Source organism: Indicator indicator, chromosome 17 (assembly GCF_027791375.1).
Source record: "Indicator indicator isolate 239-I01 chromosome 17, UM_Iind_1.1, whole genome shotgun sequence".
In the NCBI taxonomy this organism is placed as follows: domain Eukaryota; kingdom Metazoa; phylum Chordata; class Aves; order Piciformes; family Indicatoridae; genus Indicator; species Indicator indicator.
Genome location: NC_072026.1, coordinates 6,426,376 through 6,449,456, shown reverse-complemented (window position 1 = coordinate 6,449,456; position 23,081 = coordinate 6,426,376). Strand labels below are relative to the sequence as shown.

Sequence of the window (23,081 nt, the reverse complement as noted above, 5' to 3'; positions counted from 1 at the left end):
AACTTCTTTTTTTTTTTTCAGTAGAAATTGGTCCTATTTATTTCTTGCATCCCCATCTCCCCTGAAAGGCTGATAGGAAATTTGCCTGCTATAAATGTGTTATGAAATGGAGATTACTTCTCAGTATTCAGTGGTTGTGGGTGACCAGAGGCAATGTGCTGCAAGAACCTCTTCATGCCTCAATGTTAAAGGCTGAATATTCAGACTATTACTTCCCATCTCTGTGCACAGGAAGGGTTTAATTGCCCATGATTCAAATTGCAAGCAAGCAGCAGTGGAACAGTGATGCTGCCAGCCTGAGACTCCTCATGGCATGGGGGCTGGCTGGGCTGAGGCAGTGCTTTGCTTCTCCTCCCTGCAACCATTCACATCAACTCTGTGTCTCCAGGCACTTCCTCGGTGCCTCTTCAGCTTGGTGTCTGTTGTGCTGATAGGGTTAGGGTCAGCAATTGAATGGGCAGCTAGATCTTCACAGTCATCTGCTCAGAAGGAGCCCATTCTTCACTGCTGTGGGTTTGCAGACACTGCAGACATTTCACATCAGAGCTGCTGAGACTGGCCCCAATGCAGCAGCTCCTCAAAGTCATGCTGGCTGCACGGGAAGCAATACTGGTCAGGGCATGCTGTGTCCCAGTGGGATGGAGTTGATGGTAGCTGGGAACCCCTGGTATAAGCCTTGCTTGTCCGTTTTCATGTCCAGAGGGCTTTGTTGTGAGGAATTCCGTGGTGGTTTGCTGACCTGCAGTTAGCTGGGAATGGTTCTAACCATCTGATCAGCTTTGCTCAACAGGAGGCTTGCAGGCAGTGTTAGTGGCTTGCCCAGAGGCAGATGCACATGGGATGTGTGAACCAAAACTCTGGGGAGCGTGGGTGAGGGAACACCTTGTCTGCATGTGGCTGGGGCACAGGGAAGGCCAGAGCAGGGACTGCAAATGTTGTGAGCTTTGGTTTTGACACCTCCCCCTGATTTGCTGCTTTTTCCCTCCAGCTTTGCCAGTGTACCTGTTACACCTCCCACACCAGACCTGTGTCCCCTGGCCTGTCATCCTCTTCCACAGGCACCTTATTAGTGTAGTGAGGATGAGAAGAGGAAGTGGAGCAACAGGGTAGAGAAGTGGGAAAAATTTGTGGGAGTTAGATTGGTTGTTGCTACAGCCACAGGGAAGTGGGAGGGTGAAGTTAAGATGATAACTGTCTGATCCTCTCTCCATTTGCTCCTTGGAAATAAAAGCTGGAGGCAAAAAGCACCACAATATTCAAGACAACCATTTGCTTTCATGATCTGGCAGTGGTGGACTGACAGACCTGTCCCATGCTTGCAGCCTTGGTTTGTCACATGAATCTGCATGTTGTGAACAGCCACAGCAAAGAGCCACAGTGGTGACATGGCTTGGAGCAGGGGTGCCAGAGGGATTTGCAGAGTAAATCTCAGCAGGAGGCTTGGGGAAGATCTCTGCAAGAGAAGGTAGGGCATGGAAAGAGTACTGGGAATGGGGGTGGCAGGCACCCAGGTTGCACTACAAGGAAGTAGTGAGGCATTGCATCAAGCCAAGCTCCCTTGCCACTGCTCACAGCTGTTTGGATGTGAGCTCTGGCTGCAAGCTTCAGTCCAGTTCTGCAGCAGTGAGGCTGCTTAGATGCTGGTCCTGTCTCACTGGACCAGCAAGAGGGGAGACAAAAATACCTCAGTGTTACTATTGCAAAAAGCCAAAGGCAAGTTCAAGTGGTAGGGTTTGGTAAGGAGCAGCAGAGAATGAGCTGCCCAGCTCCCAGGAACTTTGTGGACTAAGCTCTAGAGCCAGAATCTGTTGTTTTCTTTGTATGTGTGATTCTGGGATATACAGGCTCTGCCAGTGCATCCCTTAGACTTCTGTGCAGAAAATCTCAGCTTTCATCCTTTTCACCACTTGCCAAAGATGTTCTAAAGCCACCTAGGTCAGCTGGGGAAGGTAGAACAGTTGAGTTTAAATGGAGGCACCTGCAGCAGGCTGGGTCTCTAGTAAAACTGTTGGGAGGTGGAAAAAAAAGTCTGAGAATACCATCCCCCAGTTTCTGAGGAAAGGCTTTTGCAGCCAAAAGGTGTCATAGGAAGTGATCAGCTCAGAGCAGCAGAGCTCTGCAGGCCCAGTTGCTGGTGTCTTGGCTTCCAAATGACCACCACACTTGGCCTGAGGATGTATTCCTCAAAGGAGTATCAGCTGGCCTGGTGTCCCCTTCTGTAACTGCAGTTCAGCTTGCTTTGCCCTTTGAATACCCAACAGGGGAGACAGAAAGAAATTGTTCTATCTCTGTAACCTGATTCATTCCCCCCAGCTGCTTTTCCTCAGCCTGGTGCTCCCTTGAAATTTCATTAGGGCTGGGCTGTGATTTTCTGGTAGTTTAAAAAGAAGAATTGTGAAAGGGAAAACGAAAGCAGGGAGAAGGAGCTAAATCAAGGAACTGGCTGAGCAGAAAGAGAAAGCTGGCAAGCACAACAAGGGGGCATGGCAGGTAACATGAAACAAGTTTCCTTGGAAGGGTGAGTGGAACAGAGTACACTGTCCTCACCGCCTTCATCTCAGGCCAGAAGAAACCAGTGTCAGGAGTGAGGATTTCTGCAGAGGGCACAAAACCATTCTGCCCCTCTTGTGTAAGCAGAACTTTCTCTGGTTTTTAAGGTACATTTTTATCCCTGAGAAGGATTAGAAAGGGATTGATTTGCACAGGCAAACAGTGGTTTTCCTCTTGGCTAGCACAGGTATTCCCATACACCAGATGGCATCCCAGGGGCACAGCTGCACTGTGCTTTCTCAGACCTGTTTTGGTGGGAGGAGGACAGAGGAGCATCGAGGTTTGAGATGTTGAGGGTCTCAGCTGTCACCCTGGCTTACTGGTACTTGGACAGCTGAACCATACTGCTCATCTAGGGCCATTTTCTTTGTGGTGCTTTGTACTGTGTCATGATTCAGTTGGCCCACTGTAGCCCACTGGTAGCCCACTGTAGCCCACTGGTAGCCCACTGCAGCCTGTGATTCATCTCCCAGGTGCAGCACAGCTTCCACGGCTGGTGGTCAGCATTGCTTCTTCAGCACCACTTCTGGGCTCCACTGCCTTCACCTGAGGGCTATTTCCCTGCTGCCACAACAGGATCCTGCTCTCATTCCTGCCTCTCCATCCTCAGGAGGAGACAGTGAGGCTGCAGTGCCCAGCTCCTGAACTGAGCAGGAGCCTGCAGGCAAGCTGATGGGAATCCAGCAGCACAGGACCAGGAGTGTTGTAAGGACAGAGAGATGGAGCAAGGAGCACGTCAGAGCTGGAGGAACAGATCATGTTCCCAGGCAACAGTAGATTTGCACATGTCTCCATGGGGACAAGCTGACCACCTCAGATACCCTTCCCCAGAACTGCTTTTGCCTGGTACAGGGGAGCTGGATTCATCCAGTCCTGGGCAGTATGAGAGTGCCCATCCCAGTGCTTCATTTTAATCACAGTGGCTGGCATGGGAATGGGAAGTACAATTAAAGAAATTCCTGCTTCTCATCTGAACCTTGCCAAGCTGTCCTGGAGGAGCTATCTTGGGAAGTTAATTGTATGCAGAGAAAAGTTTTATCTTCTAGCCCTTTCAAAGGAAATGTCTTTTTGTCTCCCCAAACACCCCATGAGCTTAAAGGACTGATAAACAAAAGCACCTGCCTGAAGTGCTAAATGTTCTCTTCCAGTTATCCTCGGTGCTGCTCTCTTCACCTCTTCTCTTCCCCCACTTGCTTTCTTCTTCTGGCACAAAGTTGCTTCAAGCCAAACATCATGTGGAGCATTTAAGCATTTAGCAGTAAGGTTTGACATGCAAACAAGACTTGGACAAATGTGGCTTTGCTCTCCAAACAGCCCAGGCACTTTCCAGAGATCATGGTACAGTAAATGAGCTGCATCCTTGTTTGCATGAGACTTCCATCCAGGCCATGTCCTGTCCTGAGAGTGGTAAAGAATCCAAGTAAAAGGAGGCAGTTCCTTCCCTGTGGTGTTTTTCATACCACTTCATTGAAGTGTTCAGTATCTTCCCCTTTAATTACTTCTTTTCCAGCTGCATAGAGCATCCTGTGTCCGTGCCTCTGCCTCTCAGTGATAACCTCATCAGGGAGAGTGCAGACAGACTGTGCTTCTATAAACCAGAGTCTGGCTCTGATGTCATGTCTCGACTCAAGGACTTTCCATGACACTTTGGGTGATGGCTGTTGATCAGATGCTAAACCACACATGACTAGGTCATGTGCCCCTGGGGTTCACAGTGAGAGACTCCAGGTAGCAGGCAGTGTTCCCATGGAAAGAGGAAGAGGCACCATAGCAATCAGCAGCCATCTCGGGGTTGCATGTGAGGAGGGAACATCACTGAAGGGCAGGAAGCAGTGGTACAAGGGAACAGCTCAAGGGAAAGGGTCTAAGGAGTGGTTGGTTGTCATGCATATAAAAGCCTGCCTCTTAGATGTCCCTGCCTGCAGGTGCATGGGAGAGGTGTGTGGGAACAGTCAGGTAGCAGTCTCAGAAGCCAGCACTCAGCTTTGAGAGTCCTGCCCAGTTCCTGTCTGCAGTGACTCCAAGGATGGTCAAGCCATGAGTGGGGAGTTTGCAATCTGCAGAGCAGCATGTGCAGCATGCCTTGTTAGAAGGCTCCTGGCACAGGCACAGGGCATGGTGATAGTTTTTAGCAGCAAGTTGGTATTATAAAAAGAACTTTGTCTCAACTGAGATTCCCTAGGCAGAGGCAAAAGACATTCAGCCAAGGACAGTGCTACTGGTGTTGCTGCAGAAGTGAAACAGATGGGAAGTTCACTGTGTCACCTTGAAAACACAGATCATCAGCTCTGCTCCCTTTGTCCTTGTGAGCTCCCCCAGCCACTCCTGCAGCATGTCCAGAAAGCTCTCTAGGGCTGGACTTGGAGAGGGAAGGACTTTGGAAGCATAATGGAACGTATGTTCTTATCCTTTTGCTCTTTGTGTTAGGGAGATAAAACTCAGGCAGAGCAGGGGCACAGAGGCATCCACAGGCATGTGTGTGTCTCACACTAGTAATGGGAGAACTGAGAGAAGGCTGAAGCTGCCCAACTGGTCACTAAAGTGGTCAGTGTCAGGCATGAGCTGTTAGTCCACATCCTCTCTGCTTGCTGCCTTTGGAGAGTGCTTGCACCTGTCATGCTAGAAGCACATTCCTGCCCACCAGCTGGGAGGACAAGAAGTTGTGCCTCAGATGTGAAGACCATTCTCAAATAAGGTTATTTTATTTAGCTTGTTTATTTAGTCTGGAGAATGCCTGCAGACTTTTTGCTATTCCTGAGCATCTCCCCTAGAACATGGAGCTGGCTGCTGGGAGCAGTCCAGGCTTTGTAAGAGATGCTTGCAGGCTGGGAGGGGATGCTTGGGATGTCATGGAGAGGAAAATGCTCACCCCTGAAGAGATGTGGGGTGTAGAGTTGCTGAAGGGAGGGTGCTTGGGCTGTCCTCTGTTTTGCAGAAGACAGAGACAAGAGGAGAGGTTTCATGGCTTGCCTTCAGCAGCCCAGGGCAACCTACCAGCCCCTGAAAGAAATACATCCCACTTCTGGGTCTTCTCCTGAGGTTTTCTTGACTTGCAGCACCCCAGAGAGTTTTTCTGTGATATTTAACTGTGCCTAGCTCTGGAAGTGACAGCGTGCAGCCATCAGATTCACCTCAGCCCACATGAAATGCTGGTCATGCTTCCCAGAAAGAAGTGTGCATTACTGTACTGCAGCAAGGGATTTGCTGGGAGGTGCAGAGGGAAGTGGACTCTGTGAATAAAAGCAAATATCAGAAGAGTAATATCTAGAGGAAGATTGGCTAGGATATTAATCACTCAGCCCCACTGTTATTTGGATTTTTCCAAACTGTCTCTTCAGCAGAGGAAAATGGAGGAACCTATTTCCAGGCTTCTGCCTCCTTTATTTGGAGGTTTTCCTGTTGGTGTTGAATACAGATGAAGTTGCAGGAAAACACCTGTAAATCCTTAATGTTATTCTAATTTAAGAAGACATCTAAGGCATCCTCATCTCATGGCTTTGCTTCTCTCTTTGGCATTTGTCAGAAAGCTGAGTTCTTAAAGAATGCTAAGAAGCTCACAGAAGGATAGAGAGGGACCACAGAGTGCCAACTCCCCTGTATCCCACCAATTGCATCCTTGAGAGGGGTCAGCTGAACTGCACACACACAAGCTTGCTTTAAGCCATATGAAAAGGGGCTTCTGGCAGGGCACAGCTGTGGTTGTTCTGTGTATAAGGCAATCTGAAAATACAAACTGCCAGTTTCAAGTTGTGTCAGGCTAACCCTGTGCATTTAAGCAGTTAGTCTGAAACTGGGTAGCCCTAACTCATAATCTGCTGCATGGAAGTTAGTCTGGACCTGAGTTCCTGGGGCCAAATCCAACTGGAACTAGGAGCTGATTCCCCTCATGTGTGCACATACACACAGAGATGAGAGAGGAAGCACAGGGACGAGATAACTTGGGCTAGGCTGGATGTCCTTGCTATGCCAGGACAACAGGATGGGGAGCAGGGAGATGCTCTAGGGACATGAAGGTTGGGGCAGAGTGGCTGGGGCTGGGATAACCCAAGGAGCAAGTCTTAGGCTATCACACAGTGAGAATAGTGGCAAGCTCCCAGCTCTCTTGTGCTGGGGACAGGTTGATTTCTGAGCCTGTTTATTTTCTTCTAGATTGAAAATGTAGGAGTTTCTTTGAAATTATTTTTCAGTTCCTTATGGAAATTCCCTAGCTTTTCATGTAAACTATGATGTTAAAAATGAAAGGGTTTGAGAGTTCTCTTGGATTAACCCCAGCCATCGACTTAAGCACCATGCAGCCACTCGCTTATCCCAGTGAGACAGGGGGGGAGGATCAGGGGAGAAAAAGTAGAACTTGTGGGGTGAAATAAAACCAGTTTAATAACTGAAATAAAAGGCTGTAGTAATAGTAATTAATATAGAAAACAAAGAGAGGAATAAAACACAATAAAAGATAAATGATGTGCAATGCAGTTAGTTGCTCACCACCCACTGACTGACGCCTGAGGCAGTTGCTCAGTTGATACACAGAGCATGATGTTCTGTGTTGTGGAGCATCCCTTGGGTTAGTTTGGATCTGCTGTCTTGGCCATGCCCCCTCCCTGCTCCTCCTGCACCTGCTGGCTGGCAGAGCACAGGAAACTGAAACGTTCTTCACTTCAGATCTAAGAGCTACTTAGCAACAACCAAAACATCAGTGTGTGACCCGGCATTGTTCTCACACCCTAGCAAACCACAGCACTGCACCACCTCCAAGGCAGCAAATTAACTCTATCCCAGCTGCTGCTGCTGCTTATTATTATTATTACTATTATTATTATTATTATTATTACATTTTATGATTTATTATTATTATCCTACAGTATAAGCCCAGCAAGTCTTCCCGCCTTCATGCTCCATCCTAGTCGAAACCAGGACAGGAGCGCAGCAAAAATCTTTTTGTTGTTGTTTTACATTTTGCTTCCAAGATGAATGATTCTTGTCAGCTCTGTGTCCCCTTTGTTGCCACAAATGTTTTTTTCACTAAATTTTTTTAGATGTTACTATTTTCTGGAACTGGGTTTCCACCAACATGAGGTGGAAAGTGAGGACTGCTCAGTGATGTGCAGCAGTGCCAGGTGATGATGGTGACCAAGGGCCAGAGGGGACACCTTAAAAGGCTGAGCTGGACACAGGCCCCTCTAGCTAGCAGCAGTGACACTGCAGGGCATTCCTCAGCACTGGATAAACTCATGTGGGTAGTACTTAGAGTAGGCAGTCTCCAGTGTTTGCCTTACAGGTAGTTTGGTTTATTATTTCACAGCTGAAGCCTGATGCCATCTTGCATGCATGCCAACATGCGTGTGCTACCCTATGTGTGATCCACATGGTGTGACCTAGCTGTTAGAGCAATTCCTCTTACTTTGCTAGCTCCTTCTGTTGAGAGCACTAAAAAAGCCCATTCTTTTACAGAGAAATTAACAACCTCCATGTGCTGCATAGCAGATGGTACAGTAATGTCAGAGGCATATTTCACAATAACCTTTTTCCACATGGGGAAGTTGAGGTATTGGGAAGTGTCTTTCTAAAGCTCGGGAATGAATTAGGCAGAGAGAAATTACATGGGTGCAGGAGTTCAGGAAGCAGCACTACCTTGATTTTTAGGCTGAGCTCATCCTGCCAAACTTCAACTATTCAGCTTTGACTGGCCTGAATTCTCCTAAGGTCAGTAGGAGTGTGAGGTGTTTCCAGAAGACAGCTTGGACTGCTTCATATTGGGATGGCCTTCAAGAATTGCCTACCCCTCTCCAGTGACTCTGTAGAACTCATAGTCAAAACACCTTCTATTTTTATCACCTTGGTCAGATGTCTACAGCTAAGTGGGATTGAATTAATGCTCAGAGAAAGATCTGAGCACTGTCCCACATCTGACCAGTGTAGAGCTGCAGTCATGCAAGGTTCCTCAACATCAATGCAAACCTCACCTGATGGGAACAGGAGAGAAGGCTTCAGGAACTGTTGTAATTTAACCCCAGCTGGCTAGGGGAGAAGATCAGAGGGGAAAAAGAACTCCCAAAGCCTGGAGCATTTTTGTGTAGATCTTCTTGCCTCAGATAATTCTGAATGAAGACACATTTGTAAATGCCAGCATTTCCCAGTGAGTTCCCCACCTAAAGGCAAGGGAACCAGCTCACAGAGTAAGTTCTTCTTCATGAATAGCTGTGCTAATAATAGCCACTGAAATTAGATCAAACCACAGGACAGTGACAATAACAGCTCAGACATTTCAGAAGAGCTGAATGACTTGTGCACTGCACCTTTTGCAAAAGCTGCCTGTGATCAGCACAGGAGGAGCTCTTTAATGCTGATCCCTTCTGAAAGTCTGGGCTCAACAAAAATACTAAACCCCTGGGACAGCTGACCCTCCACTCTCTTGAAACTTTAGCATTGGTCATCCCAGACCTGAATGCTGAACTTTACAGCAGGACATCTAACCTGAGCAGCCAGCAAAGGAGTAGGATCTCACAAGTGCTTCCAGTTAGGAGTTAGGAAGTGATAGTGGCATCTAACATGGATTTATCAGTGCAGTTTTCATTGCTTTCTCCTACACCAGAGCAATGTAAAGTCATGCTGGCTCAGGCAGGGGTTTGCACAGGTAGGGGAGAATACATCAACTGTTGTGTCATTTTGGCCCCAACAGCTGTCAAGGAAACAAAAGTGACCCCAAGCAGGATCAAGCCAGCCCTCCCTGTATCCCTTATTTCCTTGGGCTGCTATTATCCCATCTCCTACCTGCTGGGCCAGTGCTTCTTTGCCTACCTGTGGGCTCTGTGTCATTGTTTCACAACCTGATCCCTGCATTCATCACCACATGGCCTATGTCCAAGCAGTACCCAGTGGGTCCTGGAATGGGCTCTTCCCATCTCCTGTTCTGGGCAGTGGCCATGCTTGTGCACTTGGCTTTGAGGGCTGCTGCTGTGCTGTGTGATTCACCTCTGTTTTGAAGGAACTGCAGAGGCAATGCCATCTCTCTGAACATGCTGCATCTGTCCCCATTTACAGAGATGTTACAGCCTCCTCCCTGTCATCTTTGCTCATCCTTCTGTCTAACCAGGGTGAAGGATCAGCCCAGAGACTGTCTTGACCACTTGATGGCAAATGCTCTTTTCTTATGATCTCATTCCTATGCAAAGGACATTTTTGGTACCAATCACTCATCACTGGTTGGCTGACAGTGGAGCAAGGGCAAGGAAAATGAAGCAGGGAGTCGTGTGCTGCCCTGCTCTGCCTGCCCCCAGCGGGACATGCTGTCCAAGGAAGCACGCCAAGAGTGCTGCATCTATTTTAGCAGCATGGCTTGGGAAGGCAGCTCTGAACCAGCAGCAAGGGCAGCAGAGGGAGGATGTGCTGCAGTCATAAAAATTCCACCAAGATAAATCAATAGAGGGAGGAGGAGAATGAGAGGGAGAGATGGCAAAGTCAGATATTGTTCTCCTCTGCCCAGAGAAGAGAGGGAGAGACGATGCCTTCATGATCATGAGGGTTTAACAGGAGTAAAAGGGAGTAAAGCCCAAGAGGAGCTGTCAAGAGCAGGTGACAGCTGCTAGTATGGGCTGGTGGAACTGTATTTGGGAGTCTGGTTCAGGCAGCCACTGAGTACCAGACATGCTCCTGCATGGCACTAATTAGCACCTTCACAGGCAAGCTGAAGAACAGGGTAAGGAGCAAATTGTCTTGCAGCAGCAAGCAGCAGAAGGGTGGGCTAATGATGTGGACTGCCAGTCCAATCCAGAAAGCAGATGCCTCCCAGAAATGCTAGTTATGGGAGAATTAGGACACCCTCTCTCTCACCAAAACCGAAGGTCCTCGTTACGATGCAAAATCTTCTCTATCTGCAAAAGCCTCATGATTTTGGACCAGTTGCACCAAGATCTGGGTCCATAGCAGCCCCTGCCCCAGCTTCCTTTTCTAACCTTCAGCAAGGGCTCTCTGCTCAGGAACCCACAGTGCCCCAGCTTTTCATATAAACTGTTTTCAGGGTAAGTCCTGCAGCGAGGGATGGGTTCTCACTAGGTTCATGCACAACACTACTATTGCTGCACATACAGATCAGGTGTATGAAGCACTCCCTGGCTGTACCCTGATGAACAACAGAATCATAGAATCAACCAGCTTGGAAGAGACCTCCAAGATCATCCAGTCCAACCTATCACCCAGCCCTAAGCAATCAACCAGACCATGGCACTAAGTGCCTCATCCAGTCTCCTCTTGAACGTCTCCAGTGATGGCGACTCCACCACGTCCCTGGGCAGCCCATTCCAATGGGCAATCACTCTCTCTGTGAAGAACTTCCTCCTAACATCCAGCCTAGACCTCCCCTGGCACAGCTTGAGACTGTGTCCTCTTGTTCTGCTGCTGGTTGCCTGGGAGAAGAGACCAACCCCCACCTGGCTACAACCTCCCCTCAGGTAGTTGGAGACAGAAGGAGCTATCTGCTTGCCTTCTCTGGTAAGCTGGTGAGCAGCTTCTCTTGCCTGTGTTGGAAAGCTGTAGCTGAACTTAGGACTGGATTCAGCCGATGTCCAACACTGCCCCTTCATGCCTGTGCTTAAAAGGAGTGCTTGGCTCGAGTTGTCCATCAAGAGGAAGCCCAAGCCATTGTTGGCATGGCCCTGACTTTCCAGGCGTGGATCAGGCCAAACATGCTATGGCTCAGCCCACCAGTCTTTGGCTCTTCCTAAGTATGCCATGGATGTCCTGACCTTGAGCTAGAGAGGAGCCTGGAAAGGTGCCAATGGTCACTGACACCTGCTCCCAGGTTTAAAAAGCTGGCTGTGGCTCCAGAATGGTGGGCTACAGGTTGGAGGACAGGGCTGTGCTTTGCCTGAACCCCTCTCAGACAGCTGTGCTCTTTCTCTCTGACAGGAGTACACTATTGACATCTTCTTTGCTCAGACGTGGTACGACCGGCGTCTTCGTTTCAACAGCACCCTGAAGGCCCTCACGCTGAACACCAACATGGTGAGCCGCATCTGGATCCCAGACACCTTTTTCAGGAACTCCAAGCGGGCTGATTCCCACTGGATAACCACTCCTAATCAGCTCCTCCGCATCTGGAATGATGGAAAAGTGCTCTACACGCTCAGGTACATCCAGCGGGCGCTGTAGCTGGCTGCTGAGGTGAGGGAATAAGGAGCTGGTGAAAGCAGAGGAGGTTTACAGCTGCCCTGAAACAGAGCAGTCAAGATGTCTCCCAGTGCTGGTGGGAGTACATGTGCAGTACTGCTTGCAGAATGGGTTTCCTCTTCCCAGGGTGAAAGCTTCCCAAAAATCAGTGTTTCTCCTTAGACTCACAGAATTTTCCATAGACTCACAGAATTCTCCATAGACTCACAGAATTATAGGATGGTTCAGACTGGAAGGAACCTTCAAAGGTCATCTATTCCCCTGCCTCCTCCACTAGATCAGGTTGCTCAGAGCCTTGTCAAGCCTGACCTTGAGTATCTTCAGGGATGGAGACAGGATGCCTCCCTGGGCAACCTGTTCCAGTGTGTCCACCATCCTCGTGGTATATCTAGTAGTCAAAACTACAAATGGTTCCCTAGACCAAAAAGTGTATGGGGTCAGTTCAGAGATTTCATTCTGACAGTAAGCATTTGGCTTTTGTTCTCATAAATTCTCACCCTCATAAATGAATTTGAAAAGCTCACTAAACAAATAAACAAACAAACAAAAAAAGCTTTTAAAATGTGAAAATCAGATGGCTTTTCTCCCTTCAAAAATACCCAAACAGATGTTTTGGGTTTGCTGCTGTTTGGAAATGTTCCTGCAGCCAGACTGATCTTCGGGAAAGGAGTGTTTCTTTCTCAAGGCAGCAAGGATCCCCCTCTCACCTTGGAGTGTTGGAATCAAACTGCCTTCCCCAGCACAAAATCTCAGTCTCCCCTCTCTCTCTTCATCTCTCAGGCTGACAATTGAGGCTGAATGTCTGCTCCAGCTGCAGAATTTCCCAATGGACACTCACTCCTGCCCTTTGGTTTTTTCCAGCTGTGAGTATACATATTTTTAAAATAGTTTTGGAAGGCAAGTAGAGAAACCTTAGTAGAGCAAAACTCTTCTGGAGAGATCATCCTCCCTTTTAGCTACATTTTTCACCTAATCTCTAGGACTATCTTCCTGGGCCATTACTCATCATGCTGTGAAGCATCCTCCCACTACTGGACTAGCAGAGGTCTTCAGGGACAGATTCACAGCTCCTCTGAGTTTCTCCTTAATTGTTGGAGGTGATTATTTCACTGACTTTCTGGTCATTCTAGACAGAATATATCCCTTTAGCTGGCAGAAATGGTACCTGTCCTGCCTTGAATCTCCTCCCTTCTGTTCTGTGAGGGGACAGCTTGGCTTTCCAGTCCTCAGCCCAGAGACAGGCCCCCTTTCTGCAACCAAGGCTAGAAGAGGGATACTCAGACCTCCCCTCTCAGTCCCCACTTGTTCATTCTCATCAGCAAAGAGGGCTGCAGCTTTTGGCAGGTCTCCACTGGTAATTTTGCAAGGAGCCTTTCTGCACCAAGAGATTTCTCTCCTCATGCCTTGGTTGGAAATCTCATTAGTCATCTCAGCTCGAGTTCACATCTCCTGCTTCTCCTGCCACTGAAGAGATGCACATCACTTGGCTCTGAGGTGCTTTACGGGGAGGCAGCATGCTGAGGAGATACCATCCCCTCATCTCCCACCATCTCTCATTCTTTGCTAATTAACAGTACATGCCATGTGTGCTTGATAGTTAGAAATACACTTCTAGCTGCCAAGCTCTTGCTCCTTTCCTCCTCTGAGGAACTCCTGTAGATGTTGAGGTTTCTGCTTCACAGTAACCTTGATTCTTTGTCAAGTAAGCCAGAACTAGGAGAAGCTGTTCTCCAGCCTGCAGGAGCCAAGTCTCCTTTCCCATGGAAAATGCACCCCTTTTCTTCCATGCAGAGATCAGCTCCCAGGGTAAGAGGTACATGGACAGTCAGAGCAGCCAGAGCCAAGCTACCTCCCATGTTGGCAGATTTGTATTCCTTGGTGTGCTCAGGCCAGGGAAGGGAAGGTTGTCAGCAGCAGTAGCGAAGGCCCCATGCTATCCCAGAGAGATAAAACCCTGAAAGATTTCATGTTGAGAGAGTCCCCTTACACCAATCCAAGTCTCATTCCCACCAGTGCAATTCTTAGAAAGTCTCCAATTGTGGCATTGCTTTTCCCAGCCCTGGTATTTGAAGCACTCACAAGGGGAGATGCTGTTTCTGCTGCCATTGCGTGTGGGGATGCCTAAGGAAAGCTAAACAAAAGGCATCAGAAGTAGCTGCCTGAAAGCATCCTGTTTACAAAGCAGGCAGAGTGAGAGGCCAGTGCTCTGCAGGCAGGGTGAAGCCTGAGGTGGAGGCACATGATGTAGTCTCTCACTGATGTCCTTGCCCCTTTTCCCAGATGGCTACCCGAGGGAGGAGATTGTCTATCGCTGGCGGCGCTACTCCATTGAGGTCTCCGACCAGCGCACCTGGAGGCTCTATCAGTTTGACTTCACAGGGCTGAGGAACACCTCAGAAGTTCTCAGGACTGGGGCAGGTGAGGCAAAGGGAGACAGCCCACAGAAATGCCAGTGTGATGGAGACCTCATGGGAGGCAAAGGAGGCTGCACAGCAGGGGAGAAGGTCACAAGAGCACAGTTAGGAAAACAGAAGAATGAATGGATGGATCTTTGCTAGGGGGACCAGAAGTGATGGAGGTGAAGGGCGAATGGAAGATGTGGCAGAGGTAGCCCATAACCATTGACATCTGTTAACTAATGAGTGGCAGTGCTGATGTGAATGAAGCTATGCCTAACTGAAAGTCAGGAGGGAGAAGAGATGTAGCTCAAATCCCCTCTTGCAGCAGTGTGTGATTCCCTGGGTGATGCTTGCAATTTGAACAGGGACCAGGAAATCAGAACTTTCAGGTTCTGTAAAGTTCTGCAAAGTATGAGGCTGATGAGCACTTGAATTATGCTTTAAGAGACAGGAACAGGGCTGCATGTGTGAAGAAACCACAGCATAGAGGCCCTTCAGCTCCTCCTCCTAATAATAGCTCACATCCCCTTTCTTTCCCACAGACAACTGAGAAAAGCCTCTTTGAATTCCTGCAGGTTGGATGAGCTCTGAAGAAGCAAGGTCAGATAGTGCTCCTCTCACTCTGCAGAAAGCTGCTGTTGCCAGCTCTAGCAGGCAGCCTCTAATCAGGGTAGAAAGGCAGCACAAACCAGGGCAGTGAAAGTGTCAGGAATGCACCAGTGGCTCTCTGAGGTTTGTAATTCTCTTTTGGGGTAATTGCTTGCAAGCTCCATCTTAATCCTAGAGCTGTCAGGTGGCTTTCTTCTAGTACTCTCTAGGAGCCTCTGAAAAAAAGAGGAAGAACCTGAGCTTCAAGCTGCCAAAGGAGAAATTAGGATGTACAGTGCCACATGCCTTTTCCAAGAGCAGAAGCAGAGTCTCAATGGAAGTGATTGAAGGACACCTCCTTTGTCACAGCCCAGGTAGTTAGCAAGCCAGGCCATGTAGCCTGTTACAGCTAAAGAAACCCTTGCAGCAGTCAGGTGAATACTCTCTGTAGTTCCTTCCCTGAAACTTTTCCAGGCAGTCTACTTTTTGGTGTGCCTGGACACACAGCCAGGGCAGTACAAATCATGGAGTCATAGAATGGTCTGGGTTAGAAGGGACCTCCAAAGGTCACCTAGTCCTACCCCCTCTGCAGTAAGCAGATCAGGGGTGAGAATAACCATCCCTTATTTGCTTGCAAGAGGATTGCATACAGAGGAGATCACATCTGCTCCTTAGCAACATCAGGGAAGGAAAAAACCCAACAGCAGCACTATATGAAGAGGTACAAACATCAATGTAGAATCATAGAATGGTTTGAGTTGGAAGAGACCTCCAAAGGTCATCTAGTCCAACCCACCTGCAGTTCAGCAGGGACATCCTCCACTAGAGCAGGTTGCTCAGAGCTTTGTTGAGCCTGACCTTGAATATCTCCAGAGATGGGGCCTCAGCTACCTCCTACCAGCCAGGCCAGATAGCCAGTTGGACAACCACAAAATCAGCTCTGAAATTAGTCACAAAGACACTAAGTCAGAAAGCTACAGAGCCAACCAGGTAGCTACAGAGTCCATTAGCCACAAAATCATCAAGCCAGCCACAGCATCAGTAAGACACCCAACCTACATAGCCAGCCACACAATCTGGGCAGGCACAAAGCCAGCCACAAGACCAACCAGCCAGGCACTTAAACCAACGAGAAGAGTTCATCAGAGACACTCCAAATTCTGCAGCTTTGCTGGTTTTGGTGTTTCAGGAAGCGATGTGTGACTGCAGTGTCTCTTGTTCCTCCCTAGGGGAGTACATGGTGATGACAGTTTCTTTTGACCTCAGTAGACGTATGGGGTATTTTGCCATCCAGACCTACATTCCCTGCATCCTGACTGTCGTTCTTTCCTGGGTTTCCTTCTGGATCAAGAGAGACTCTACACCAGCCAGGACATCTCTGGGTAAGAGATAGCTTGTTGCATGTCTGATGGTTGTTGAACCAAGGCTAGCAGCCTGGCAGTGCTGGAGTACAAAATCTCCTAAAGCTTTTTGCTATTTTCAGGCATTATTCAGGGTGACCTCATTCCTGTTGATAAAGATGTGCAGGGCAGTGTTGGGAGGGCAGAGCCAGACTCTTCTCAGTGATGTGCAATGATAGCTATGACAAGGGGCAGTGGGTGCAAGCTGAAGCAGAGGAGGTGCCTTGTGAACATAAGGAGAAACTTTTTCACTGTGAGGGTGACAAAACACTGGAACAGGCTGCCCAGAGAGGCTGTGCAGTCGCCTTCTCTGGAGATCTTCAAAACCTGCCTAGATGCATTCCTGTGTGACCTACTCCAGGTGATCCTGCTCTGGCAGGGGGGGTTGGACAGGATGGTATTTAAGGTCCCTTCCAACCCCTAACATTCTGTGATTCTGTAATTAATGGAGGCTGTTCCATTTTCTCCATCCTTCTAACACTATCCTCAAGCACAACTGAATCTCCAGCTGTGCTGGCCTGGGCTACTGGATTATTTCAGGATAACACAACACTCTCATACCTTGATCTGAGACCTGAGATCTGGACACAGCCTTTTCCAAGTTGACAGTGTGATACTCTCTAGCACAGAAAGGGAGAGGGAAAGGGTGAGCTGTGGCAGTGAAACACTGGAGGTTGTAGGTTAATGAGCAAAGTTGCTCAGCTGTATCCATAGAGTCTCAAGCTCCAGCAGCATGTGGAAGCTCTGTAGGTACAGCCTTCCTCTGTGGGTCACAGCACAGGAGAGTCCAGCATGTGGCAACATCTCTGTCTGTTGTTTAGATTCTCTCAGCAACCTGCAGTGGTTCTTTGAGGTGGAAAGAAAGTTTGTTGATCGAATTCTGCTCTGATAGGCACTACAGAGGTCTTTACAAATCTTTAATGCAGTTTGGTTGGATCTGCATTTCGCAGCAACCTCAGCTTCACAGCACTGTCCTTCCCCTCAGCCTTGCTGACTTTCCACTTAATTGGAGGTAGCATTTCCAGCCTTGCCTGCAGGCCTCTTGGGGAGGGAGAGGCAAGGGGCCATAGCATCAGGAAGGGCCATTCAGAGCACATCCATTCTGACCATCTCTCCCCACCTCCCTCTCAATGTCAATTTCTTTGGTTCCCATGGAGAGAGCAGGAGGATGAGTGGGATGTGATTTCCAATGGAGGTCAGGGTGCACCATAGTCTATGGCTGGGAAAAGAATGAACAGCAAGAGGCAAAATGTTCTGCACAGCTGACACCACTATGATGGCTGTCTCAAAAAACAAAGCCAAATTCCCCCTCTCCCTGGGAAGGCACCTCAGCACATCAAGGGTGATGTATTCACTCTGCAGCTCCTGTTGTACTTAGTCCAGATGATGCCCAGTACATTTTGAGCCCAGCAGCCTACAGTAGAGAGATGTAAACCAGTTCTGTTGGCATTTCAGACCTATAGGAAACACATCCCATCTGCTTATTGCAAGGGGGTTGGACTAGATGACCTTTAAAGGTCTCTTCCAGCTCAAACTATTTTATGATTCTGTGATGAGCTTTGCATTGGGCTGAATTGATCCTGGGAGTAAACGTTCAACGATAATAGGAAAACAAGAAGCTTTGCCTGGAATGCCTTTGCATTCCAGCTCTGATTCACATCAGACAGAAATAGCAGCCCTGTGTCATCTGAGACATTGCCATGCTTATTGCTGACTCAGCTGGGTTTTGCCAACTGATTCCCAGCTCACCCGTTGCCTGCCCAAAGCTAACCATTGCCTCTTATCATGTCCTTCCTTTGAACTCTGCTCCCATCATGTGAACAGTTGTTCCTGTGTACAGCTTTAAGCAGAGTCCAGATTCCCTGTCCTTTATAGAATCTTAGAATTGTTTTGGTTGGAAAGGACCTTGAAATTCATCCAAGTCCAAAGGTTTTCTAACCCTGCCAAGTCTGGTACTAAACCATGTCCCTCAGCACCACATCTTTGAGTCTTTTAGATACTGACAGGGACAGGGGTTCAACCACCTGAGGAGCCTGTTCCAGTGTTTGAGAACCCTTTCAGTGAAGAACTTTCTTCTAACATCCAATCTAAACCTCCACTGGTGCAATTTGAGGCCACTTTCTCTCATCTCTATTGATGGCCTGCATAACATCTGGGTTTGGAACAGCTTTTTTTGCCATGCAACATTGTCAGAGGGCACCTCAAGACCAGAATCTGGCTGAGCAGATAAAAAAAATGGGACCAGACAACCAGAGGAATTTCTGTCCCACACGGGGATGTTTTAAGGACTGGATGCATGCAGAACACAGAAATGCTCCTCTTCATTACTGCATCCACTTCTTCTGTCTCCTAGGTATCACAACTGTGCTAACAATGACCACCTTGAGTACCATCTCCCGCAAGCACCTTCCGCGTGTCTCCTATATCACAGCCATGGACCTCTTTGTCTCTGTGTGCTTCATCTTCGTCTTTGCAGCTCTCATGGAGTATGCTACACTCAACTACCTGGTGGGAAACAAGAAACCACTTGAGCACAACAACAGGAAAACCAGGCTGGTAGGTCAAGGGGGTCAGCAGAGCTGGATGCTGTTCAGAACTCCAAGCTGTTTAGAAATATCCCGCTTGAGTCTGCATTGGAAACTGCTGGCATGGTTAAGTGCCTGACCATACTGTGTTCTTAAGCTCTTCAGACCACTCTGTGTGCAGACCACTCTGAGCACCTGGAAGGTGAGACACAACCAGAAAAAGCAGCTGAGGCTCCCCTAGAACAAGAAGGTGCCTGTCAGAGCCAGGCACCCTGTGCTGTCCTCAGAATTGCTGGAGACTTGATCAGTAGAGTTTATAACTCTAACATGACCATGTCCATTTTAAGACAGGGTGATCCACATCCAGGTTCTTCCACCTGTGCCAGTTTGAACTCTGTGGATTACAAAGGTGTCATAGGTTACAGAGATGCAGGAACATATACTCTCTTTTGTCATCTGTCTGTCAGAAGACCACCTGAGTGTGGGGATAATGAAACCAGAGTGGTCATCATTCTCTTGAGATCTGCCCAAGTTCATGTCAGGTAGTTCCAACACTTATCTGAAGCAGGCCTCTGAACTGGGACAGAGCTAAACCCCAAAAAGACAGATCTCTTCTGTCCCAGCCTCATTTGTCTGCCCAGATAGAGAGAACTTCCACGAGGCTGATGATAAGCTGCTTCTCCTGGGCCAAGAGGTTATGAGTCACACGTAGCCTTTCCCCAGATTTTCTCCAGCAATTGACAGCAATCAGAAGACACGTCTGGAATGTGTGCTGCCTCTTCAGAGACAGCTGAGCAGAGGGGAATGAGGGACAAGGTTAGCACACCTGACTCCAAACAGATGCTGTTTCTGCACTATTGGTGGCAGACATGGGGAATCAGAGCAATTAGATCTTTGCTGACTAAGGCTATGCCCTAGGATGCCAGGGAGGAATCTCACAGTCACACAGGCAGATGCCAGTCCCTGCAGAATGCCAAAGTGGTGACTTACAACCAAGGGCAGAGAAGGAGGGATGACTTCATTGAACTGCACCTGTGCTGTGAACTGATCTCTTGCAAATTGGATTGGTTTTGGTGTCTAGAACAAGTTCTCTTGCCTTTTCCTTCCCTTTAATCCACCTTCTTCATTACAGCCTCCAGCTGGTGCGCAGGTGATGCCATCCTATACCACCATCAACATCAACAACGTCATGCACTGGCCCCCAGAGATAGAGGAGGATGAGGATGAAGATCCTGGCTCCCCATGCCTGGAAGGCAAGGAATGTGAGAGGTTCTTCTGCTGCATTGAGGACTGTCAGACAGGGATGTGGCGCGAGGGGAGAGTCCGCATTCACATCTCCCGCCTGGACTCCTACTCTCGCGTCTTCTTCCCCACCGCCTTCCTGCTCTTCAACATCGTCTACTGGATTGCCTATCTCTATCTCTAGCCCCTCTTTATCCTCATCTGGAATGGACTGGAGACCAGCAAGATGGACTTCTCAAGGAGCATAGAGAACAGCGTCTCTTCTGTGGTAGTGAGTCGTCGGTCTGAACAATCCAACCTGGTGATTCCCTCTTCCTGCTCTCTCATCTCCTCCAAGAAGAACCAGACAGCTTTTTTTACCCTTCTCACATAACTTTTTAGAAAATCTGCCCTTCCCAAACCATTCCCCTGTCCAGCACCACCAGCGTTTTACTCTTGTAAGATTCCCCCAAACCATCCTGTTCCCATCTCAAACATTAGGGATTTTGTCAAAACCAAAAACCTTAATGAGTTTTCGTCCTTCCATCCAGTCCTGCCCTGAAATTCCATGGGAAGTGATGGCAAATTAAGTTTCCTGCATAATTATTAAGACTGTCAAGGAAATAAAGTAGATTTTACTGGCTAAAATGTTTTGAACCTGCCCAGAAAGCTGACAGTGGCACTGACAGGGATGGAGTTGCTGCAAGCCTCCAGCAGCTCTCCATGGAAAATGTGGAGTGCTCTTCCTAGAGCACTTCACTTGTACCAAGTGGTACCCAAAGCAGCAACCCACTGAGGCATTGCTGATTCCCATCTGATGGTGGTAAAAAGTACTTCACAGGTCTGAAGGGCCCATCTGTCTTACTGCAGCAGGCTCTTCAGGGCCCTTGGTGACATTATGCTTTGTGATCAGGAATTTGAGCAGACTCTGCAGCTTAGGTTGGGTACAGCCAAAAAAGGGGAAAAGACCAGAAGCAATCTCATGAGCCTGTTGTGAGGTAGCTTGCTTTGACCTGGCTCGTGTGAGCTGGGCCCTATTGTACCATGCATCACAACAGGGTAGTGTTCTCCTTCGGAAGGACACCTGCAGACCATCAGATCTGTGCTCAGTAGAGGTGCTAGCCTGAGAAAGGGGTACCTGAAAAGGGAATATGATCACCTGCATGATCAGGAATATGGTCAGCTGCATCTACCATTGGAGGGGAAAGAGTATTCCTTCAGCTCAGATGTGTTTCCTTACACCTTCTCTTCATAATTACATAAAAATTCAGATTTCACTAAAACCATGTGGCACCTCCCAGTTGCCACCAATACTTTGCCCTTTGCTTCTCTAAATCAGGAAATGAAACAAATCATCCTTGGTAGTTTTCAGGAAGGTCAGACAGAGAGATGGTTCCTTATGGTCCATCTTAAAGGGATAGAGAAATGGATAATAATCTCAAGTTGGAATAAACTGCATCATGTGGAAGAGGAAAGTCAGGCCCACAAGGCAGAGTATTAGGTCCTGCACCTAGGCTGGGGCAATCCTAGATATCAGTCCAGGCTGGGGGATGATTGAGAACAGCCCTACAGAGAAGGACTTGGGGTTGCTGGTGGATGAGAAGCTGGACATGAGACAACTGTGCACTTGCAGCCAATGGCATCATAGGCTAAATCAAAAGAAGCCTGGGCAGCAGATGGAGAGAGGTGATTCTGCCTCTTTGCTCTGCTCTGGTGAGACCTCACCTGCAGTACTGCATCCAGCTCTGGAGCCCTCAACACAAGGAAGGACATGGACCTGATGGAGCAGGTCCATGAAAATGATCAGGGGGCTGCTATGAGGACAGGTGGAGGGAGCTGGGATTGTTCAGCCTGGAGAAGAGATGGCTCTGGGGAAATCTACTAGCAGGCTTCCAGTACCTGAAGAGGGCTACAAGAAGGCTTCAGAGGGACAGTTCCCAAAGTCCTGCAGTGATAGGATGAGGGGCAATGGTTTGAAATTAGAGAAAAGTAGATTTAGATTGGATGTTAGGAACAAGTTCTTTAGCTTGAAGGTGCTGGAACACTGGAACAGGTTGCCCAGGGAGATAACGGAGACCCTGTCCCTGGAGATATTCACAGTCAGGCTTGACAAGGTTCTGAACAACCTGAGCTAGTGGAGGATGTCCCTGCTGACTGCAGGAGAGTTGGACAAGATGACCTTTGGAGGTCCCTTCCAACCCAAACCATTCTATGCTTCTATGTGTAAATCACCTTCCTCCCCCTTTATTCCAACTGCTGATGTGGTACACAGCCTGGTTGAGAAAAAACATGTGCCAGGAGTAGTTACTTGCTGTGTAAATTACACATCCACACCAAATCTTTCTAAACCAGTATGTTTTAGAAACAATTAGCACTTAAAAGGCTTGTCAGGAGAAGAAACTGGCATGGCTGCAGAGATGAAGGAACGAGCACCTCACAGGACAGCTAATGGGGGCAGGAGGTTTTCCATATTCTTTGAGAGCAATTTGGTCTGGTTTAAAGCCAGATTTTGACACTCTTAAATCTGATCTGAATAATGAAATGTCATATTTAATTCATTCACAAACACAGCCTTACCTTGGTTTCAGAGGAACAGCTAGAGCACCTAATTAAGGATACAATAAGTACAACACTCAGCTAAGTATAACCTAATGGGGTCAGACCAGCATAGCTCTGGAAGGGAAATTATGCCTGTCTAACCTGTTACAGTTCTTCTTTTAAAATACCAAGTAAGAGATAAAGGTTACCCAGAAGCATAATTTACTTAGCTGCTCCGACAGCTTTTGAAAGGATGGAAAGAAATTCTGGCGGGTGGTTCCAACTGAGGAAATTGATGTAGCAAAAGAATTATTAAGGAGGTTCTAATTAAAGGAAATTAACTGAGGAGAGGGGAAGAAAGAATTGTTAAGGAGGCTCTAATTAGAGGAAATTAATGTTTTAGAGAGAAAGACACAGAGAGGGAGAAGTCTAAGAAAAGAAATCAAAACAACTTCCAGACAAGGAGAGCTGCTGGGTGACAGTGCCGACTCCCAGCCAAGCAGGCTGATGTTCTGATCCTGATAGCAAAGCACTGTTAGATGTAGCAACAGAAACATTTGCTATCACTCAGCCATACACCAGCAGGGAGCTGGATTAAGCAGGGTCCTGTGCTCTCTGTGGGGAGTCAAAAGGAAAGAGCATCCTAGACTGGAATGGGCTCACACGACAGTGTCTGAGTGAAGCATCTCTTCACGTGT

General features: G+C 48.1%; 1 protein-coding gene across 1 annotated transcript in view; it reads left to right on the top strand.

Moving 5' to 3' along the window:
- The window catches only part of LOC128972680 (gamma-aminobutyric acid receptor subunit gamma-4), a 35,701-nt gene extending 15,651 nt beyond the window's left edge, over positions 1-20,050 (top strand). The window contains exons 4-9 of the mRNA XM_054388774.1: positions 11,452-11,672; positions 12,493-12,575; positions 13,993-14,130; positions 15,929-16,081; positions 18,453-18,655; positions 19,757-20,050. Of these exons, the coding sequence (XP_054244749.1) occupies positions 11,452-11,672; positions 12,493-12,575; positions 13,993-14,130; positions 15,929-16,081; positions 18,453-18,655; positions 19,757-20,050 (1,092 nt within the window). The remainder of the gene's footprint in view (positions 1-11,451; positions 11,673-12,492; positions 12,576-13,992; positions 14,131-15,928; positions 16,082-18,452; positions 18,656-19,756) is intronic.
- The last annotated feature ends 3,031 nt before the right edge of the window (positions 20,051-23,081 follow it).